Source organism: Canis lupus, chromosome 11 (assembly GCF_011100685.1).
Source record: "Canis lupus familiaris isolate Mischka breed German Shepherd chromosome 11, alternate assembly UU_Cfam_GSD_1.0, whole genome shotgun sequence".
NCBI classification, from domain to species: Eukaryota; Metazoa; Chordata; class Mammalia; order Carnivora; family Canidae; genus Canis; species Canis lupus.
Genome location: NC_049232.1, coordinates 13,899,635 through 13,921,774, shown reverse-complemented (window position 1 = coordinate 13,921,774; position 22,140 = coordinate 13,899,635). Strand labels below are relative to the sequence as shown.

Genomic DNA, 22,140 nt, shown 5'->3' with positions numbered 1-22,140 from the left:
GATGAAGCTGCTGCCCAGAGAGGTTAAGTGAAGTATTTGAAATGAAACAACCTGGGAAAAGTGAAACAATTCTGGGTCTAGGGGACTGGAATCCCAATCTGGTGTTATGGCTCCCACGTCATGCTGACTGTGCACTTTATGGAAAAAGCTTTATTGCATTAATTCTCTAAATGATCATTGCTTAACTGGAACCATGCCTGCTTTTATTTTAATTGAGATTTTATTTTCGCCTGCCTGGAGCAAGGAGAGCATTATGGTACTTTAAATGAGAACCAAGGAATTACCTGCACTTCAAATATTAGCAGTTACATTCTGCTAAAGACGCATGTGGACTATCTATTAGAAACACGTCGTAGGTAAACCAGAAACATTTCATACTAATTGTTATAAGCGTATTATCCATCAAAATGTAAATTTCCCAAAGAGGGCTTTATGTGGCTCATAATTTCCTTTATTACAAAATGGACTTGAAAACTCTGGCTGGCTCCTTGTCCTTATGTAAAACCTTCATTTCCTGTGGTGGCTCCAATTTATTTTTCCACAGCTTTAACAGCTTTCACACTGTGATTTTCTATATCTGTTGCAAATGTTCAACAATTTACAGAGAAAATTTTAGTCCATGGCTTTCTGCTTTTAGCTTTTCATGTATAAAGATTAAAGAATGAATGTGCAATCAGCAGATATATAGAAAACATCTCCTGCTAGAATAAAATAGATGGTTCAACTTCTGAAACCCCAATGGAATTTATAATATCTACCTACAGCACTTCCTCTCTTTTGTATTGCGCCTTCTGATAAATAGGCTCCCAGAAGAGACAATTGGGAAGCTGGAAAGTACTTTATTTTCCTTTATAACATGACATAGCATCGTCCAGACCTTGTAGGTGGGAGAGACGTCGCAAGCAGAAAGGCAGGAGGAGACCTAGAGGTGATAGTGACTGACAAATCAAAAGGAAGTTTACATTGCCTGATGCAAACCTTCGAGGCTGGTGCTGTTTTGGAAAATAGCACAGAATTTGAGATTACACCTAGAATATTGATTATCAGCTGTCGCTACCTTAGGACTTAAAAACATGGTAATGCAGTCAGGTGCCTTCATGATGGCACATTACTTGGAGGCAAAGAGCTGGTGGTTCCTGATAGTATATGTGGTTGAGGTGTGTGTCTGTGTCTGAGATAGAGAGGGAGAGAGAGAGACAGGGTGGGTAGGTGGGAAGAGAGTCAGAGAGAGAGAGAGAGAGAGAGAGAGAGAGAGAGAGATTTGTATTTCTTTAGTAAAAAGACCAGCAAGTGTAAAAATGGTTTTCGTTGAGGTTGGGCTATAAAAGAACAGCTAAAACAGAGGCAGGGGAGTCTTCACCTGTCCATTTTGCTCTGACCTATAGACATGGGGACCCTGCATACCTCTCAGACTGCAGGGGAGGTGCTCATGTTAGGTCTTCAGTCTAGCCTGTGTGCACCTGCTCTGTCTGACCCCCGCTCTTGTAAAAACAAGAGCTACTCTTCCAGAAATGCACAAATGTGAAAGCTTTTATTTACATCTTTATTTTGTCCCCCTTTTTAAATTTGGGGGACCTAATGGAATCAGTGCACTGCTCCAGGGTTCCTAACTCAGCTGCTGTAACCTGGCATATGCATTTGGAAGCACATTTTCGCTGCCTGCCTGTATCAGGTGTGGAACCACTGGGGACTGAAACAGTAATTTCATGGGCTCACTTGCATCCCCTCAAAATTCATGTGTTGAAGTGCTAACCCCCATCACTTCAGAAGGTGACTGTGTTTGGAGATAAGGCCTTTAAAGAAGTAATTAAGATACAGGGAGGTCCTATGGTAGGCCCTAATCCAATATGACTGATGTCCTTATTTAAGAGGAAATTAGGACACAGACAGGCATAGGAGAAGGACCACCGGGAGAAGACAGCCATCTCCAAGCCAAGGAGAGAGGCCTCAGAAGAAACCAGCCTTGCTGACCCCTTGCTCACTGACTTCTGTCTTCCAGAACTCTAAGAAAATACATTTCTTTCGGCTAATCCACCTAGTCTGTGGTACGTTATTATGGCAGCCCTAGCAAACTATTATAATGAGTTTCAAGAGTATATTAGCTTAATTTAAAACTATTTTATATGACGTTTGACCTTTTACTGTGATTCTCATATCTGAGCCCTCCTTTATGTGTCTATTGTTATTGCACTTTGAAAGACTACCTTCATTTTTATTTTATTTTTTAATTTACTTTTTGGCTGGAATATAATTAGGCAATGGGGAGAAGGCACTGGTTCAGGGATGGGAGGAGCCTTACCAGCAGCGCAATACAAGTGATTGCTAGGGAAGGTGGGGAAAGGTTTGGGAGAAAAATTTCACTGTCTTAGGAGTCACATTTCCCTCTACCCTTCCCATCTATTACCTGGTGGTTATGAGTTTGGATTATGGGAGAAAATAGTGGACTATTGGTATTATAGCCATATCACAATGTACGGTAACTACATATGTGAGAGAACTCTTGTAAACCTATTAAGAAGATGGAGCAATAACTTAGCTAAAACTGATATGAGATTGAGATTTAAGTTGGATGTTGACACTGTGCTCAGAAGACAGTGATGTCTAGACACCCTTGCTACTCATATGAAGGTCCACAGATCAGCAGTACCAGCATCCCTTTGACATTCTTTTGAAATGCACAATCTTGGGTCCTACCTTAGAACTACTGAACCAGAATTTGCATTTTAAGAGCATCTCTAAGTAATACAGATTAAAATTTGATCATTATTAATGCATAGTATTAGGTAAGAAACATCTATCAAGGGAGAGACCCCATCGTATGGAGATGATGAGTAGGACGGTCTCATAAGGCAACTGGCACACCTAAGTCCCATCTAAGGTACTGGGTTCAAGAGCTGGGGCCCATAGTTTAAGCTTCTTTTTGTCACTAAGATATTTCTCCAAAATGGGGCAGATCAATAGAAACTTCCTTCCAGGAGTTTCTTGAGTGTTCTAGTGATCCATCCACCTTCCCATGGAGTCAGTCATAAGGACTGAAATTTGCCAGTTCCCAGCTATTCCTAATATACAGTGTTGAACAACATAGATACAAACTGCATGGGTCCATTATGAGTGATTTTTTCCAATAAATACAGTACTGTAAATGTATTTTCCCTTATGATTTTCTTAACATCTTTCCTCTAGTTTACTTTATTGTAAGAATATAGTACACCAACATGTTCACTGACTCTTTGTTATTGGTAAGTCTTCCAGGCAAGAGTAGGCTATTACTAGTTAAGGTTTTGGGATATGTCAAAAGTGATATGCAGATTTTTGACTGCGTGGGAGGGTGGTACCCTAACCCTGCATTGTTCACAAGGGTTGCCTGTATACATCTCTTGTCCAGCTCTGCTCTCTGGAATGGGATGTGAGAGTGTGATGAGTGATGGAAGAGACACTTGGAGCTTCAAGGGATGCTTTCCTTACATTATTTCATTTCTGATTGACCTCAGAATAAAAATAAATTCCTTAGAGGAGAATGAAGAACATTTGATTAATGAAGTTTTCTTTCCAAAACTCCACATGCTGAGGACTGGAAAACATGGTGGTGGGCCCTGCACTTGAGTGTCACCATTTTCCTGTTCAACTATCTTTAAATGAGAATCTCTTTGGAGTCCAGTTGCTTGTTTGTATGACTTTGTACTCTTACAACAACCCTATAGTTGTTGCCATTTTGACATGTCCACTGGGGAAACTGAAGTTCAAGGGCTGACGTGTACAGTGCCAGAGTTGGGATTCTAATGGCACATTCCAGAGACTGTAGTGCCTTTCCTAAGCTCTATTTCTGACCATCTGATCTTCTTTCTTTCTCCTCTATCCTCCTTCCTTTTATATTTTATATTTTTAATTTTTAAAAAATATTTTATTTATTTATTCATGAGAGACACAGGGAGAGGGAGAGACACAGGCAGAGGGAGAAGTAGGCTCCCTGCAGGGAGCCTGATGTGGGACTTGATCCCAGGACCCCAGGATCATGACCTGAGCTGAAGGCAGAAGCTCAAGCACTGACCCACCCAGACATCCCTGCCCTTTTTCCTTTTAGAATGTCCTGCAGCACATCCACTATGACAGCCACTTCTTTCACAGCTCTGGTTTTACCATCCCTACATGTTGGAAAGGATGCTCTTTGAGATACTGTCTAACTCCAAGTTTCTGTAATTTACTCAAAAGGTAACCCATGAGGTGCCCGGGTGGCTCAGTCATTTAAGTGTCTGATTCTTGGTTTAGGCTCAGGTCTTGATCTCAGGGTCATCAGTTCAAGCTCAATGTGGATCCTGCTTAAGATTTTTTCTGTCTCTCTCCTTCTCTCCCTCCACTTGCTCTCTCCCACCCCCCTCCCCCAAAAGGCAATCCCGCACAAGCCACATTCAGCCAAAGTTAGTTCAAATAGCACATCTTTAAATGCAAAGAAAGAAAAATAACCGTGATGGGCACCCAGGTACGTAAAGAACAAAGCCAGGTGCTGCATCTCCCTTTTCTCATCATTCTTTGTCCCTGCTGCATGGGCTAAGCCTTGAACGAAGGCAGGGGAGGGTTTTGGGGCACAGAGTGGGCATGGGCAGGAAGGAGGTGGCAAAGGAGGAGCTTGAGAGAGGAAAGTGCAGGGCAAAAACAGAACATGGGTGCATTTCTTAGTCTTCTAGTGACTTCAAAAGTTGAAAACTAGATTATTAAAAAAAAAAACAACAACAACAGCTCATTGATAGAGTGTCTTCTGAAAATGGAAGAGAAAGGAACAGTTGGTGAGAACAAGATATGGGAAGTGGAGATGTGCCCAAATTGGACATTTCCTGTTTCACAATTGTGCTTTCCAATTAGGAAGCAGTTCACTTCTCCTTCTGAGGCATCATATGAAAAAATCCAGTGCAACTCTTGCAGAAGATCATCGGCAAATATTGCTGATTGAATCTTTTTTCCAGAGCAAAGACCATTCCTCACGTTAATGACAAGAGTAAATGGAAAAAAAAATAACAAGCTACCTTTGGAAGATACTGGCTTGCTGTATCTTAAAATTTAAAGGTTTGAATTGAGAAAGTAGACATCAGTGTTGTCAAAGCATAGATAAGGCTGAATTGGGATATTGTTGTAAAAAGCAAGGAACAGATAATGCCAATAATATATGATAGTGTCTATCACTGCCTTCTAATAAGGTATTGTCCAGTGGAGACTTTGATCCTCCAAACAAACACTGGGAATACTTCAGCCCAATATATCATGTTAGTAGAAATGCAAAATAAAGCCTCGATTGGATCAGATAAGAGCTGTTGCCTCCCTTTCTAATGAGAAGCCAGAGTACAATTAATGAAAGCTATGTAAATGTGCTCCCGGCTGTTAAGATTACAAAGAGAGTTCAGGGCTGGGGATAAAGAATCGGGAGAATAGGATCCACAATCAATTACAGAGAAGGTCCTCCTATCTCGGACAGGCACACACATTTTGATAGCTCATCAGGGAACCAACTGCATCCAGGCGCCTTTTGGAAGAAGGATGTAGGAACATGCTCCCTCCTATTTGGGGAATGATACAAGGGGGCTATTTCTGAATGATTAATTAAAGGGAATCAATCTTCATTGCTTTGCTACTGACGTGAAAAGCGCCATGCCTGTGCAATAATCGCATGCAATTATTCAACTACCCCTTTGGCAAGGACAACGTAATTAGTCCTGGTGGTGTCGAGAGATTCTTTTTATTCCCAACAAATTGGCAGTTTTAATCAAGTGTTGCTGGAAATTTATCATAACACAGGGAAACAATAGGTGAAGGTACAGGGCCCCAAGCTGTGTGACTCCTATCTACAATAGTACAAATTTACAATGCTAACAACATGATAAATACTACCAATCCGTGAATGCGTTGATTATAATTTCATATCAGCACCAAGCCTTGGCAGTTCTTATTTGTTTAGAAACACGGCTGTAACCCTTTTGGTGCTGCCTCGCATTTGTTCGCTGAGGAAGTGGAGGTGTGCGCCTTGGGCGCCCGTGGAAGGGAGCTTGGAAGGTTTCAAAGCCCAGAGAACAGGGCAGGCATCCAGGAAAGGGACCCTGCTGTCTCTGCAAGAGCCCCAAGATGAGGAGCAGACTCACCTCTTCCTTTTCTGTGTTTTGCTCAGAAGAGCCTTCTGTTGGGGTGATTCTTCAGGGATCTGAAGACACGCCTTCTTCTCTCCAGTCTCTCTTTTTCCTCCTTCCAGGTGTTTTCATGACTCCTAAGATCTTTGCTTAAAAATAATAGCTATTTATCGAACCCTGAAAGCCTGCCAGGTATTATATTAAGCGATTTATCTATGTTGTCTGATTAATTCCTCTGTAACACTTTGTATTGGGGAGTTTCATAATTTTTATCATCTCTGATTTTATGGGTGGGGAATTTGAGTCTTGGAACAGGTAGGGCAGTAGAGCAAGGATCCCAAACCAATAGAGCAAACTCCTTTCCACGTCTACCTGCTTAACTTCCGTCCCATACCACCACCTCCTGCGCTCTTAGGTGATTGCTCCTGATTCTTAGAGGTCTAGCAGTAAAAAGGTAGACGTATGTTATATGCCTCAACTTGAGCTACAACGCCACTGCCTGCATTATCTCCACTGTTTGCATTATCTCTGCCTTCGTATTCCAAAAAGGAATCACTCTATTACCATCAGGGGCTTGCTTCCATAATGCGCATGTATTTGTGCACGTGGGTAGCAGGGAGTTGAAAGGGTAGATATATAAAAAAAACAGAATTGCTGAAATTCACCTCATCCATATGAATCACCTAGGGTACTTGTTAAAAATTAGGTTCCCAGGGCCTGATTCCAGATCTACCTATTCAGATCCTTCAGGAAAGCCTAGGAAAACTGTCAAGAAAGTATGCCAGGTATATCCTTTTTTTTTTTTTTTTAAGATTTTATTTATTTATTCATTCATGGAAGACACACAGAGAGAGGCAGAGACACAGGCAGAGGGAGAAGCAGGCTCGCTAAACCGCTGAGCCACCCAGGGATCCCGTGCCAGGTATATCCTATGACCATGCTCTAAGGCAGCATATCTCATGGTGTATTCCCTTAGGAGTTTGTCTCATGAGATTTGAATCATTATATGGAAAATACTTCCCCTGCTCAGATAATCTCGGGATATATGGATTAAAAGATATTTAAGGAATCTCTTCTAAGAGACTTCAAATTTGATGCCTAGTGAGAATTTTGAGGAGAAACTGGTAGTCACATGCTTGCCTAAATCCTCTCACTGTGGATCTCTCTCCTTATGGACTCTTTCCCGGGACTAGGGATTTGCAGAGTATACCCTGGGGGGTCTAGGTCTGGAGGAGCTTAATGAAATAAAAGCATCACCCAAAACACTTCAACTGCTAGCTTGAACAGTTATGGAATCATCTGGGGGCACAGTTAGCCAGTATCTCTTCCCCGAAGGTGGTTTAAGACAGTTTCTGGGAAAACATATATAAGGAAACAGTGACACATGTATCCCGAAATTAGAGTGTGCTGCCTTTGCTCATTTCAGGTGAGCTTGAGAACTGTATTAAATATTTATCTGATGTGAGATTTTAACGGCGTCTCCCTAGAGTCATGCAGGAACGGTCCTCCAGAAGTAAGCGGTGATCCCATTTTTCTTTTTCGATTTCTGCTGTCGTCATAGAAGTATAGGCTGAGGGAATAAAAGTGGTTAGTTCAAGGCCATTTTGGCTTTCGGAAGGAGTCTGGAATCCTAGGCTGCCAAGGGTTTGAGACATATCTCATAAATCAAAGGATGTCAGCCCAAACCCCAGCGCTTAAAGGTGAGCCCTCCTGCCAACAAACTCTAAAAGCTCTGAGAGGTCGCGATAGGCCCAGTTGCCACCAGAGTCGCTGGTTTCTGGCCTTTGTAAAACGCCGTGTCCTTAGCGTGGGTTTCAGGAAGGAGCCCTTCGAGACCTCCCTCCCGACCCCAGCAGCGCCCGACTGGGGCGAGGCCTGGTCAGGCCTGCCGCGCCCGAGCTCACGTTCACTTCTTTGTTCTACTTGTTGCAAGAAGGAACATCTGGCTCCGAGCCTGGAGAGCAGACGGGATCCTGCCATTGCACCTGCCCCAGGAGGAGAAGGAGACGCACTTGACACTGACAAAAGGTAGAATTTTCTGCGCCGCATTCCCACCCATGAAAGCCGCTCGTTTGATCCCTTCAAAGCTCAAGATCAAAGGGAGGCCTCGCCGGAGCTGCCAACCCGTAAAGCTCGGGGCAGAGAGAAGGGCCTCTTTGTTTTCACCGGGCCAGGTGGGCTCCCCGGCCCACTTCCCAGCCGCAGGAGGGGCTGTGCGCAGGTTGGGGCTGCCTGGGTCTGGCTGGGGCCGCGCGGGGCCGGCTGGCGTCCCGTCCCGCTGGGGAGAGCGCAAAGGCCCAGCCACGCCCGCCCGGCGCCCCCTCAGGCGCGGCTCCCAGCCTCAGCGGCTTCGCTCATGGCCGAGGCAGGACCGGCTCCCCTTGTCGCTGAGGCAGGACCAGCTTCCCTCATGGCCGAGGCAGGACCGGCTTCGCTCATGGCCGCGGCAGGACCCGCTTCCCTCGTCGCTGAGGCAGGACCGACTTCCCTCATGGCCGAGGCAGGACCGACTTCGCTCATGGCCGAGGCAGACCCGGCTTCCCTCATGGCCGAGGCAGACCCGGCTTCGCTCATGGCCGCGGCAGGACCGGCTTCGCTCATGGCCGAGGCAGACCCGGCTTCCCTCATGGCCGAGGCAGACCCGGCTTCGCTCATGGCCGCGGCAGGACCCGCTTCCCTCGTCGCTGAGGCAGGACCGACTTCCCTCGTGACCGAGGCAGGACCGGCTTCCCTCATGGCCGAGGCAGGACCCGCTTCCCTCGTCGCTGAGGCAGGACCGACTTCCCTCATGACCGAGGCAGACCCGGCTTCCCTCATGACCGAGGCAGACCCGGCTTCCCTCATGGCCGAGGCAGACCCGGCTTCGCTCATGGCCGCGGCAGGACCGGCTTCCCTCATGGCCGCTGCAGGACCCGCTTCCCTCGTCGCTGAGGCAGGACCGGCTTCGCTCATGGCCGCGGCAGGACCGGCTTCCCTCGTCGCTGAGGCAGGACCGACTTCCCTCATGGCCGAGGCAGGACCGGCTTTGCTCATGGCCGAGGCAGGACCGGCTTCGCTCATGGCCGAGGCAGGACCGGCTTCGCTCATGGCCGCGGCAGGACCGGCTTCGCTCATGGCCGCGGCAGGACCGGCTTCGCTTATGGCCGAGGCAGGACCCGCTTCCCTCGTCGCTGAGGCAGGACCGACTTCCCTCATGACCGAGGCAGACCCGGCTTCCCTCATGGCCGAGGCAGACCCGGCTTCCCTCATGGCCGCGGCAGGACCCGCTTCCCTCGTCGCTGAGGCAGGACCGGCTTCGCTCATGGCCGCGGCAGGACCGGCTTCCCTCGTCGCTGAGGCAGGACCGACTTCCCTCATGGCCGAGGCAGGACCGGCTTCCCTCATGGCCGAGGCAGACCCGGCTTCCCTCATGGCCGAGGCAGGACCGCGTTTCTGCGCGTGGGAAAAGCTCCCAGGACCTCGCCTCCCCTGTAATTCACTGAACCCGATTGTGAGAAACCAACCCCGTAGTCTCAGTGTATTTACAAATCTCCATTTTATGTGGCGTTCGCTGGCAGGGGCTATAATGGAACGTATGAACCAGGGAAATGAACTTGGCCCAGGTTCCCTGAGAAAGTGTGAGGAGAGGATTCTGAGCCCCCTCAGCCTGTCGCCGCCTCCCTGCCAGTAGCAGAGCCCTCTTGGCCTCAGGCCACTGCCACATGCTGACTCTGGCCAGGGCTCAAGGAATGGCGGGGTGGATTTTTTTTCTAGAAGAGAGGCGGCCAGATTGTGACTTCCTCTGGCAAGGGCTGCAGAGCGCTGTGGAAGATTTTTGCTTTTAAAGTAATAACAACCTCCTCCCACACACAAACAAACATTTATAAGCATCTCCAGAAAAACCCTCCCAGCTATGGGAAGAAACGCAGAACTGTGTGGAAAGTAACCAGGGATCTCCATCTACCCGTCCTCACATTTTAAGCACAGAACCTACAGGAAGAGACAGAGGTGGAGGTTCAGAGCGGTTATGAATTTGCAGGGTTGGGGAAAGAGAAGAAAATACTGCAGGCTGCCTGAGAATAGGGACAGATAAGACAAAGGCCAAAGGCATGGGATTAAAAAACACCACCTCCTGGAGGTCCAGTGGACCAGGGTGCCACAGGACCAAGCCCGCTATTGGTCTTGGGATTTGTTGCACCCTGGGGCAAAATTTTCCCCCTAGCAAAGAATCTTCTTGGAAACCAAGTGGGGTGACCTCACAGGATTCTGTATACAGAAATTGAAGCTTGACTGATTGATGGATTGATTGATTTTTATCTCTGACCCTGGCCTAGGTCCTGTGTCCGAGCACCAGTGGGAGAGCAGATGAGCAGGGAAAAGCTCCAGTGGCTGAGACGGTTAGTTGAATAAGGTTAGCTCCAACCTCAGAGAAGGAAATCATCCATGACTCTGGAGGGAGAAGGTGGGGGCCTGAGTGACAGATGGGTCCCAGCTGTAAGAAGTGAAGCAGTGAGAGACGCGATCAGCGGGGAGCAATGTAGGAGGCGGAGGAAGCCGTTGGGTTCCCACGCATCTCCGGGGGCAGGGTCTGCATCTGTGAGGGGTAGTCACTCTGGTTTTGGAAGTCACTGAGTCACTATCCTTCCCCTGGGCTCTGCCTGGGTCATTGTTCTACTCTTGTTTACCCGCCTGGACAGTGGCGGTACCAAGAGGGAATGGGGGCTAGAGAGTACCGTGTATGACCCAAAGTCTTTTTTAAATTATTATGATTATTTTTTAAGATTTTATTTATTTGGCAGGGAGTGAGGGAGAGAGTGAGCAAGCACACACAAGCGGGGGGAGCAGCAGAGGGAGAGCTTATCAGGGAGCCTGGTGTGGGGCTCCATCCCAGGACCTCAGGATCATGACCTGAGCCGAAGGCAGATGCTTCACCAACTGAGCCACCCAGGTGCCCCACCCAAAGTCTTTACAGCTTTCTCCACTGGAGATACAGGAAAAGAAGGAGAAGTGGTGAATATAGAGACCTCTAGATATTAACAAGGCCTTTCACCAGCGTGGAGAAATCAAGCTAGGACACAGATAGGTTGAATTCAGGGTTGGGCTGTATGCCTGGCTCTCTAAGCATGGGTTGGCAGACAGCAGAGCCAGGCATCCTGCTTCAGTTCTCTCCTTGGCATCAGAAGAAAGCAGGCAGGGGTTTCCCCAAAGGTAGACCTCCCTGAATCTCATTTTTCCATCCACTGGAGGTAGTGCTATAGCAGGTTCTTGACTGTGGTTCAGAGTCTGTGACACATGTGTTGGCAATCACATGCTGTCAGGGGAAGGGCACTGACGTAGGGGAGGCTTACTCATATCCCTTGGTCCCAGTATTTCTGATCTTGGGAGAGATCTTGTGTTCCCCCAAAATGCAGTGTTTTTTCTTAGAAGAAAATGAAACAGACACCTCTCCTCTTTTTTTTGATGCACCCAACCTGAGAGTATTGAAACTTCAGTTGATTTGTTTGCTTGTTTTATCAACTCCCTATGAGGACATTGAGGCCCAATGAATAGTTGTCTTGTTCAGATATGGCATGATGGGTGACGGGAAGAACATGGTCAGCAGGAAACACTGAAACCGGAGGCCGTTTGGGTTGGTACAGGCACTTGCCACATCAGGAGGTGGCTCCTCAACAAGATGAGAACCCCGTCTGTCTACAGACGTGCATATTGCGTCCCCATTGCTTAACCAAGGTCTTGGCACATAGTGGGGACTCAACAAAAACATTTGTCTCCCATAACCTACATTTAATCCCTTTGCAAATCCTTATGGCCCCCTTTCAAAATACGTTCTTAACCCAGCCACTTCTCACCTGCACTGCTACCACTGCCCTGGACTCAGCCCCAACACATGCATCATTGACACTCCCTGCATCTTTGTGCAATCTTCCCCCCGACCCCCAACAGCCCCCTCCCCCCTTGCAGAACCCCTTGTGATTCTCCACAAGCCAGGCATCCTGCCACATCAGGGCTTTGGCAGTTGCTGTCTTACCTGCCTGGAATCTCCTTCCCCAGCTATCTGCTTGGCTCCCTGCATTACCTTCCACAGACCTTTACTTAAATGCCATTGGCTCAGCAATCCCTTTCACAACCATTCTATTAAAAACTTACCCTACCTTTCCCATCTCCCTTCCCTACTTTATTGGTCCCCATGACACTTGTTATGATTCAACATTCTGTGTGATTGATTATTGTCTTTCTCCCGCCAGACTGTAAACTACATGAGGCCAGAGATTGTTGTTTTTATTATAGCCCCAGTGACTAAAAAAATGTCTGGCACGTAGTAGGCACTGGGTTCATATTTGTTTAGAAAAGGAATGCAGGAAAGAACAGATGCAGATCTTTGTACACAAAAGATTACCTTACAGCAAACTGTCCATTTTCTACTTAAATAATAAAATTGTGATGCATTTGTCAGTTGATGGAAAACTATGAACTTCAAAGACCTAATTTCTAACCAGTCCCTTAGCTGCGTGACCTCTCCAGGTCTCGCTTTTCATAAAAGTTAAGTAAAGATGATGATGTTGATCTCGCCTAACTCAGAGAGCCACTATGGGGGTAAAACATTATATATATATAAACATTTTGAAAACTATAAAGCTCTTAGATGTGCATTATTATTTCCTGTGAACTCTTCTTCCCTAAGGAAGTGCTTCGCACTTCAGGTAAGGTAATAAAGCATCACTCAAGCAGGACAAGTCAGCCTAACAAATTGGATGCCTTGTTAATTTCATAGGCCAGAAATATGGGAGGTGATGGGCCCCTTTGAACACTGTTCCACCACGAATTCTAAGCAGCAATTATCAGTGCATACAAGTATTCTTGATCTCCCTGACTTGGTGAAAACCCCGGTGATAGCTTTGGCAGCAATGAGCAGAAACTGTCAGTGAGGCTTACCTAATGGTCCTCAAGCCACAAATATTTATTGGATGTCTAGATGCTGAGAGGAAAAGCAAATTGCATGAGATTGAAAGCCCTTGGCCACAAGCGTAGTCTAATAAAATACAGAATCTTAGCGTACATAATGCAAATGTACTTTATAGATCTGGGTAGTCATGATTGTAATATCAGCATTTCTGCCACTTGCCCATTTTCCCGGTCTCAGACACTTCCTATCCTCTCTCCTGTTTTAGGCTTTAGCTACTCTCAACCCCTTAGGGCTTCTCCAAAACACTGTAAAAACTGCCTGTCTTTATTCATGGTGTTTCTTCAACCTCAGCTGTCTTTTCTCTTTCCTATTTTTTATTTTTTATTTTTTGGCTTTGCAGCTTTTTTTCTTGCTCTCCTTTGTCCTGCCAAAACTTGTTAATCCAAAGTTTAAGATTCAGCTTAGCTGTAAACTTTGCAGTGCATTCGGGTTGCTTGGCCCACCAATCTTGTTGAGTTAAGATGCTGCTCTTCTTAGCTTTCCAGCAGCACATAGCATAAAATCTATGTTGCACTCAGAATGAAATCTGGTCTTTCCCTGGGCTGTATACTCTGATCCTGGTCTCCTGTGGGCCTTGCCTCCCACTCTCTTCCCTATAAATATTGGTCTTCTTTATGGTCTTCCCATTCTGGCAACATGCCAAACTTAGGTCTTCGGGTCCTTGCATTTGGTCTTTTCTTTGCCTCAACACAATATTTGCATGTCAATTTAATGTTATCTCCTCAAATATTTGTGGAATGGTCGATTGCATATCTGTGGCCTCAGCGCCTAACAGAACTAAAGAAATGTTTGTTGAACTAATCTGAAAGAGTGCCATGATCTCCGAAACCTGCTGCCAAAACAAGAATCTATAGCCTTTCTTCCGGGGAGTATTATCCATGCAGCTGGATCTTCCCTACAATGTCAAGGCATAATGTTTCTGAATTAGTAGGATTTTGCTAAGTAACTAGTTACTCACAAGATCTCAAAACTTTTGTCTTTTGATCTCAGATACTAGGCCAAGGTCCTCATGTTATAAATGAGAAAACTATGATATTCTGATTACAGCATCTGAGGCTGTAGCACCTACATGATTATCATAGTAGGAGTGTAATTTCTGAGTTAACAGAAAAATGGGGTTGGGTTCACATGGTTGTGATGGTTGGGACTGGAAAGTAGAAATCTGTTGAGGGCTAACTCTTACTGTGGAGTCTGTGCCTATGTGCCAACCTCCTGCTTCCCTCTGAATCTCTGACCCTGTGTTCCCATAATTCCACTGGCATTCCAATATTTCCTATTGACAACACATAGAGAAGGGGGTGTGACCCCAAGTCTTGGCAAAAGGAAGCAAGCAGTAAAATATGAATTTTATGGCAACATTTCAGTGATCTGACCACATCCCTGACAGTTTAGGACTATGTCACAGAGGAGAGCCGGAGACACCTACTTAATGTAGCTTGTTGGTTTTGAATTAGGAAAGCCTCAGAACCATGGTACCATCTGTTGGTCAGTCAGTACCTATGGCGACCCCATTGTGGTGATGCTCTGTGTGGAAATAAAAGCAGAATAGGGCTTCTCAGAGTTCGAAGGATTCAGTGATCATCGATCGGCTTGGACTTCAGAGACCCAGCAGCATGCTATGATTCCATCTGTGGTTACCTCAGGCTGTGGAAGTGTTGAGGTATGCAGTTGCAGCTGGGGATGTTTTAACCAGGGACTCACAGCTTTATAAAGAATCCCTAAACAGTCCATTGTAAACAGTGATCTCCATCTAACAACTATAGTGGTCTGAATAAAAATTTAATCACATTCCAATAATCAAAGAATCTTAGATTCCTCAGTCTCCTGGTTTAACACCTCTTGTTCACAGGAGCCAGTCCAAAACTGTGACAGGGGTATGATCTGCCCTATTTGCCAAAAGCAAACTGGATTCAAACCAAAAACTAGTTTCCATATTTTCCAAATTCTATCGAACATACATATATAGAAGGATGAAGCTCTGAACAGTTGGGTAGAAACATTGCAGTTCTTAGTTTCTTTTGAGTCTTGCTTACTAAACAATACCATAATTTGGTGGCTACATTTTTCTACCTATGTTAGGCTTAAATAAGGCTTTCACAAGAATACTGCATTGCTTAAAAATATTGTGAAAAACCCTAAAAATCACCAGTCAATAAGTGTCCCTGATCTTGAGGCTTATTTCTATCCTACATTTTTTAGCTTATTATAACCCCTTGAATTTGTGCATTGCAAAAGGTGTGTATCATAGTTAGGGATATTGTAATTACAGTGTGCCATTGTATCAGTTTTCTGGACTCAGGACCAGGTAGGCTATGAAAAAGGACAGGTACAGAGGTACAGTGGAAATGACTAGGTTCTAGGCCTGGCTCTACTATTAGCTATTGATTTTTAGACAGGTCACCTCTGAGCCTTGGCAGTCTCCTCTGAAAAATTACTGGGCTGGGCTCAAGTGGAGAAAGTCAAATAGTTTGCAGGCTGGATCAAAATTTTTAGCAAACTGATGCACTAAATCTAAAGGGGATATTATAAAGGACTCCAAATATTTACTCCTACCCTAGATAGTCCAAGGGAGTCAGACATAGGTGTTTATACATAAAATCTCATCATTTTTCAAGTTTACAATGAATACTTACTAAAAAAATGGTTTAATGAGCTCAATAAAATATATGTGGAGTTATATTGGGCTGTGGACTGACTTTCTGTGATCTTTGGATATAGAACACTTAAAATGCTTCCAAGGTATAAAATGTCACAAAAAAACAAAAACAAAAACAAAAACAAAACAGTTATGCCATCTTTCAAGTGCCATAATGCCTCCTGTCCTTGTGGACAATGGTGATATGAAACCACCAGAAGAGCATCTAATGAATCCACTGAGGAACGCCCTGTTTGCCTCGGTGGGTCCTTGCTTCCTCCTTCTGGACATGTTTTGCCCCTGATATGGGTCTGTGGGTCTGTAACATTCATCCTCAGTACAAGGTCACCCCAGAAAGGAGTCTTTCTGAAGCAGGGGAACCATGTCATCCAGGAAAAATTCTCTTAGTTTTCCACATCCTGAATCTTTTTCTTCCTAAGAGAACGAAGACGGTTTTTGACACGTTCAAGCACTCCAGAGACTGTAACAATAAGATGGATGAGTCCTGAACAAAGAAGGTATTTTCTCAAACCTGGATTACTTTTCCAGTTTAATAAACAAAAATGGAGAGTGGAAAATCGTACAGTCAGCATTGGTTGAATCATTAACACCAGGTTTCATGCAAATTGCCTCTAATTATGTGTGGAGTTGAATTAATAAATTGTATACGGAGAAGAAGCTCTGAACAGCTGGGCAGAAACTTGGAAGCTTTCGGTTCCCTTTTGTGTTTTGCTTCCTAAATAATATCAGAATTTGGCTGATGTACTTTTCTCCTGACTCAGATTGCTCCTGGAACTTCATTGCCTGGAAACCCCACGTGATAAACGATGTTGATGCTTCTGTGTTCACACTGACAGTGGGTTTTGAGGTCATCAACTGGTAAACTGAAGTTTGAACATATGTCTTCGGTTAGCATGAAAATTCTGCAGCCACGAAATATTGTCTAAATAAGCACATATGTGCTTTTAGAGGATGTCATTCATGTGTTCATCTTGGGCAAACACACATACAGCACCCCATCTTAACCCTTCCATTACTGCTGTCCTCTGGATGTCCAGAAAGAGATTCTGTGTAATATGTGCTGTCTCTAACATCACCTCTGAACTTGGAATGAATTTTTCTCCTCAAGCCACATTTCCATGTTCAGTGTTTTATAATACTGCAAATGAAAACAGCTTTGCACACTGCCGGAAACCTACGTTACTTGTGGGAAAGTGGTGATTTGTTACAGTGAATGACATTTAGTTGAAGATACCCTCACACACACCAAAAAAAAAAAAAAAAAAAAAAGGTGAGGTGGAAAGGGAGAGAAGAAGCGAAAAACTAATGGCTCATACAGCAAGGCTTGTTGTCTAATCTGAGCAACATCCAACCCTGCTGAGATGTCTTATCTTAATGACTTTGTTAAACATGTTGTCTTGTCAAAGCTGTTTAGAAGCTTTTGCCTTACATGAATAATTTACAGATAGAGGTGATTTGGGCCTGATGATATATAAAAAAAAAAAATTCTCAGTGATAAGGAGCAAGCTGAAGGAGTTGAATGTAAGAATAGAAAATAGAAAAGTTTCATGGGTTCCTGGGAGAAGTCCTCAAAAGGTCAACAGATGTATTATTCTGGTTTTAAGGAGAGCTCTCCTTCAGATTTCTATTTAGAGGAATAGTTCAATGAAAAAGACACCAACTCAAGGAAGGGAATCCATAATTTTTCCCATAGTGATTTAGTCTGTTACCTCTCCCCACAATCCATTAGGAAAATTATATTTTCATAATCCTGCTTTGAAGACTCAACTCTTAGTGGAGTAGGAAGTATACCGATGTTGTCCATGTACATTCTATGATTGTATTGATCGCTAGGCTGTCCTGTCAGTACAAAGTACATCATCTTGACTGGCACTGATCTCATTTTGGGGGTGTCATATCATTATCCTCAGAAAATAATTCCGAGAACTTATGGGAAACTTAGAATGAGAAGAATCCTTGCCAGCCCCTTCTCAGGGACTCCCCATTTTGAAACTCATTTGAAACTCAACTTACACCCATCTGGAAACTGAATATGCATCCATCAGGTACCACTTTCCAGGGTGGAAACAAAACCTGGAAACCTAGTGTGTGGCAGGTATTCAGAAAGTACTCTGCTTAAAAATACCAGAATAGAGGGAGAAGGGTGAAAATGTAGCATTCAAGAAACCAAATGACAGAGTGGGCATTTTTACTCTTAGAACCTTCTCACCATCCTGTGTTCGTAGGCATGGAAGTAGATAAATGAGAAATCTAGGTCACCTGTGAGATTTTCATGAGCCTAATTTAAGAGTTAAGTCCTAAAAGCCTCATCAATACTTATCTTAATATATGAAATCTCAGTGCAGAGCAGGATCACTTTAAGTGATGGCCAAGGAAAGGTTTCTGTTGGCTTTTTCACGGTTCCAATTCAAATCTCAAATCTCATCCAAAACAAACATTGCATCTAATGCATTAAGCTCCAGGATTAGGATCTGACTGGATCTCAGAGGCTTAAGTGATAGTAAGAAATGTGTCAAGTGACAATGTGGCAGTGCACATAGAGGAGGAGGGTAAGCATGGGGAAGGGAGAGAAAGCAATTATGCATATGTCAGATACTAGCAGGTGCCAGCCCCAGCCCCAGTCCTCCAGCTGAAGGCAAAGAATCTCCTGGGGGTGCTTCCCATAAGGAGTTTCCCATGTGCAAGGTAGGCAGCAACATGAGCATATGTGGCAGGAGGCTGGGGCCAGAGCATGGGCAAGAGCAAGATGGGGCAGCAGGCTCTTTAGAGAGCTGGAGAGTCAAAGGCAGACCACGTCCTCCTCTGCAAACCATGTGTGCCAACAGCAGACAGTGTGCCCCAGAGGAACTGTGCCTCAGAGCACTGACCCGGTGGGCTGTCTGGCTGGGCTGGGAGCCTCCAGGGTTTAAGATGTGTTTGTTTCAGTGTTAATTTGCAAAAGTACAGGTCCTTTGGATCAAATTCAGATTGCAGGTCTTGAGTTGGCCAGAACCTGGAAAGTTGGAGTTGAGTGGTGGTATGATTCTCTTCCTATCTGTTGGAACTTCTCATAATTGAGAGTCCTTTGGAACACCAATAAATGTTTTTTGATGATATTTATCAAATAGGTTTATGGATACTATGGGAAGAGGGCAAGATACCCTTTCTACCAACAGCAACTCTGATAGACAGCCTGCAGTTTTACTGGCATGTGAAAGTAAATTCTTTTTGTTGTTGATGTCCTTTGGAATTTTTCTTTATTATTTTTTATTACTTCCAACCCTACTGATCAGCAAATCATCTCAATGAAGGTTGCCAGATTTAGCAAATAAAAATACAGGGCTAGTTACATTTCAATTTCAGATAAACAATGAATGTTTTTTAGTATGAATGTGTTCCAAATGTTGCATGTCTCAAATGTATAGAAGTCTCATCGCACTAGGAAGTATGCCTTTAAAAAAAAATACCTATGGGTTGTCAAATTTAGCAAATAAAAATATAGGATGCCCAGTAAAATTTGAATATTGCATAAATAACCAATAACTTTTTAGTTATTAGACATTCTTATATACTAAAATTTATTCAAAATTTATTTGAAATTCTTATTGAATGGGTGGGGTGTCCTGTCCTTAATGTGGCAACCTAAATCCCAATGCTAAGAGTATATTCTTTCATCTTAATTTTTTAATCCCTTACAAAGTATTATGTAGAAGGTATTATGAGCTGAATGTTTGTGTAACCGCCCCCCTCCCAAATTTGTATTGTGAAGCCCTAACACCCAATGTGATGGTATTTGGAGCTGGAACTTTTGGGAGGTGATTAGGGGTAGATGAAATCATGAGAATGAGATCCAACCTTGGGATTAGTGCTCTTGTTAGAAGAGACACCAGAGAACTTGTGCACTTGCTCTCTTTTGCTGCCTCTCTCCCCTCCCCCAAGCCCCCATCCCCCTGTCTCCCTTCCTCCCTCACCACACCACAAAGGAAAGGCCACATGAGCACACAGCAAGATGGTGACTACCTATAAGCCAAGAGAAGAGCCCTATGGAATAGAAACCAGCCATGCTGGCACCCTGATCTTAGACTCCCGGTTTCCAGACCTTTAAGCATATAAATTTCTGTTATTTAAGCTCCATAGTCTATGGCAACCCGAGCTGACTAAAACAGAAGGCGTGATTTAGATGTTGTGAAGGCGTCCAAAATGAGTAACATGTGGACTCTGCCCTCAAAGACCTCTAGAGAAAATGATAGTATGCACAATGGTACTTGGTCTGCTCTGCTGCCCATATCTCTCCTGTATCTACCCCCCTCTGTTCCAGCTATAGGTTGTGCTCTAGGATGGTCCCTTCATGATTGTCATCCCTGTGTCATATTGAACATTGTCATAACCACGCATGATATCCTTACCAGGTTCCTCTTGGTCTAAGCCATCTTCATCACTGACAACTGAGGTAATTTCTAAAACAGGGATCTGGTCAAATTGCTCCTCCAGGTAAAACCCATCAATGTTTCTTTGTTTCTTATAAAATAAAGTGCAAGCTCCACAGTATCACATAGTTTGTTTCTTCCGGCCTCATTGACCACTTCTGCCTTCCTGCTACCCATTCCTCTTTCTCTATGAATCTGATTCTCAAGTAGTACCACCTGTTATGGATTGAATTGTTGGAGTCTTAACCCAATACCTCAGAATGTGACCCTATTTGAAAATAGATTCTTTATTTTTTAGAAGATTATTTACTTATTCATAATAGACACACAGAAAGAGGCAGATACATAGGCAAAAGGAGAAGCGGGCTCCCCGCAGGGAATCTGATGTGGGACTTGATCCCAGAACCCAGGGGCACAACCTGAGCTGAAGGCAGATGTTCAACCACTGAGCCACCCAGGTCCCCCTGAAAATAGATTCTTTACGAGTAAAATTAGGCTTGTTAGAATGGGCCCATCTGGTGTGACTGATGCTCCCATAAAAAGAGAAAATTTGGGCACAGAGACAGACGTGCATAAAAGCGAGATGATGCAGAGACAGAGAGAAAACCTTTAGAAGATGTGGATTTGCAGCAAATCACCTAAAAGCAAAGGGATGGCAAAGCTTGCCACAAACCACCAGCAGCTAGGAAGAGGCTAAGGGTGGTTCCCTTACTGGTGTCTGAGAGAGCATGGCCCTCCTTGCTGACATCTCGTTCTTGGGCTTTCAGCCTTCAGCAGTGTAGGGCAATGAATTTCACTTGCTTTAAGTCACCTAGTTTGTGGTACTTTATTTCAGCTGCCTTAGGAAGTTAATGTACCCCCTGACTTGTTTTTTTTCCTTGAATGTGTCATGCCGCCTCACACCCTCTGATCTGCGGTGTCCTGCTCTCCTGCGTCCACCTCTTTTTGTTGACTCCATGGCCTGGGAAAGACTCTGGGAGACCTTTCCTAAGCATGTACCCTCCAGGCAGAATAAATTGGTCTTTCAGTTGCGCTCACAGAGAAATTTGTTCGCTCCTCTCCTCTCAAGCTCTTATATGCTATTGTTTCCAGTCGTTTAACACCTAATGAACATCGCAAATATTTGTTGGCCATGCGAAGTGCATAACACAGTGCAGATATTTGTACACTGCCATTTACCTTTCCCATAAACTCCGTGCAAAGCAGGTTTTATTAGTAGTTCTGTTTACAGACAGGAAGCTTAATGTTAAAGAGTTCAGTAAACTGTGCAAGATCATGTATCTCTAAGTAGCAAAGCCAGAATTCAAGTTCAGGGCATCTGATTCCACTGTCAACCACTCTGGCACATAGACTTCCATATATGAATCTTTCTCTCCCTTTTCACAGGTTGGATACTGTCCTTTCAACCTCTTACCTTAGCCTCCGGCTTATAGAAGTCCTCTTTACAGGGTTTGTGAAATTCCAGGGTGTTCCATTGCATTCAGTTGCAATGATTATAACACAGGTAGTATGTCTTAGGTGAACAAGAACAAATTTCAAAGGAGAGATCATATTTACTACAGAATTGACAAAGGTTTTAGTGAATATGTGATTGCAATATTTATCACATAATCCTTCTTCTTGTCTTGAAGAATATTATTACCACCAAGATAAAAAATATTGTATTTCTTCAATATTTACCATACTTTTCCTGAACTTTTAATTAATTCTTGCTTCATTTCAGATACTTTTTCCCAATATCTCCACTGATTTAACTTGGCATGAAGCTGTAAAAATTAGTATTTGTATGTAAGATATAAAATTGAAAAAAATTTGAATATCCATAGAATTTCAGAAGTGTTTTCCACTAAATAAGTTTTTATTGCAAGTTTATTAGGTGCACAGTAATGTTATAGAAGTAGCAGCTAAGAATATGGTTGATGTAATAAATGAACGCCACAAGGAAGATTATATCACCTTTCTTTAAGAGAGCTAGGATTTACAAGTATTTATTTGGTTTCTTCAAGGCAATAGAAAGATGATCAT

General features: G+C 44.1%; 1 protein-coding gene and 3 non-coding genes across 4 annotated transcripts; 3 read left to right on the top strand and 1 right to left on the bottom strand.

Moving 5' to 3' along the window:
• Positions 1 to 5,769: 5,769 nt before the first annotated feature.
• LOC119873871 (collagen alpha-1(I) chain-like) lies at positions 5,770 to 9,935 on the bottom strand. The gene is made up of 2 exons (XM_038551993.1): positions 8,015 to 9,935; positions 5,770 to 7,680 (listed from the first exon to the last, which is right to left on the bottom strand). The coding sequence occupies exon 1, from the start codon at positions 9,519 to 9,521 to the stop codon at positions 8,433 to 8,435; it is 1,089 nt and encodes a 362-aa protein (XP_038407921.1). The 5' UTR covers positions 9,522 to 9,935; the 3' UTR covers positions 5,770 to 7,680; positions 8,015 to 8,432.
• MIR8830-3 (microRNA mir-8830-3) lies at positions 8,830 to 8,974 on the top strand. Its single transcript, NR_128777.1, has one exon. It is a non-coding gene; the product is annotated as a microRNA mir-8830-3 (primary transcript).
• On the top strand, positions 9,071 to 9,165 carry MIR8830-1 (microRNA mir-8830-1). The gene has a single exon (NR_128774.1). It is a non-coding gene; the product is annotated as a microRNA mir-8830-1 (primary transcript).
• MIR8830-2 (microRNA mir-8830-2) lies at positions 9,427 to 9,511 on the top strand. Its single transcript, NR_128775.1, has one exon. It is a non-coding gene; the product is annotated as a microRNA mir-8830-2 (primary transcript).
• Positions 9,936 to 22,140: the final 12,205 nt, after the last annotated feature.

Bases quoted from the DNA above. Each gene is read 5' to 3' on its own strand.
- LOC119873871 (XM_038551993.1), bottom strand. From the start codon at position 9,521: ATGAGGGAAGCCGGGTCTGCCTCGGCCATGAGGGAAGCCGGTCCTGCC.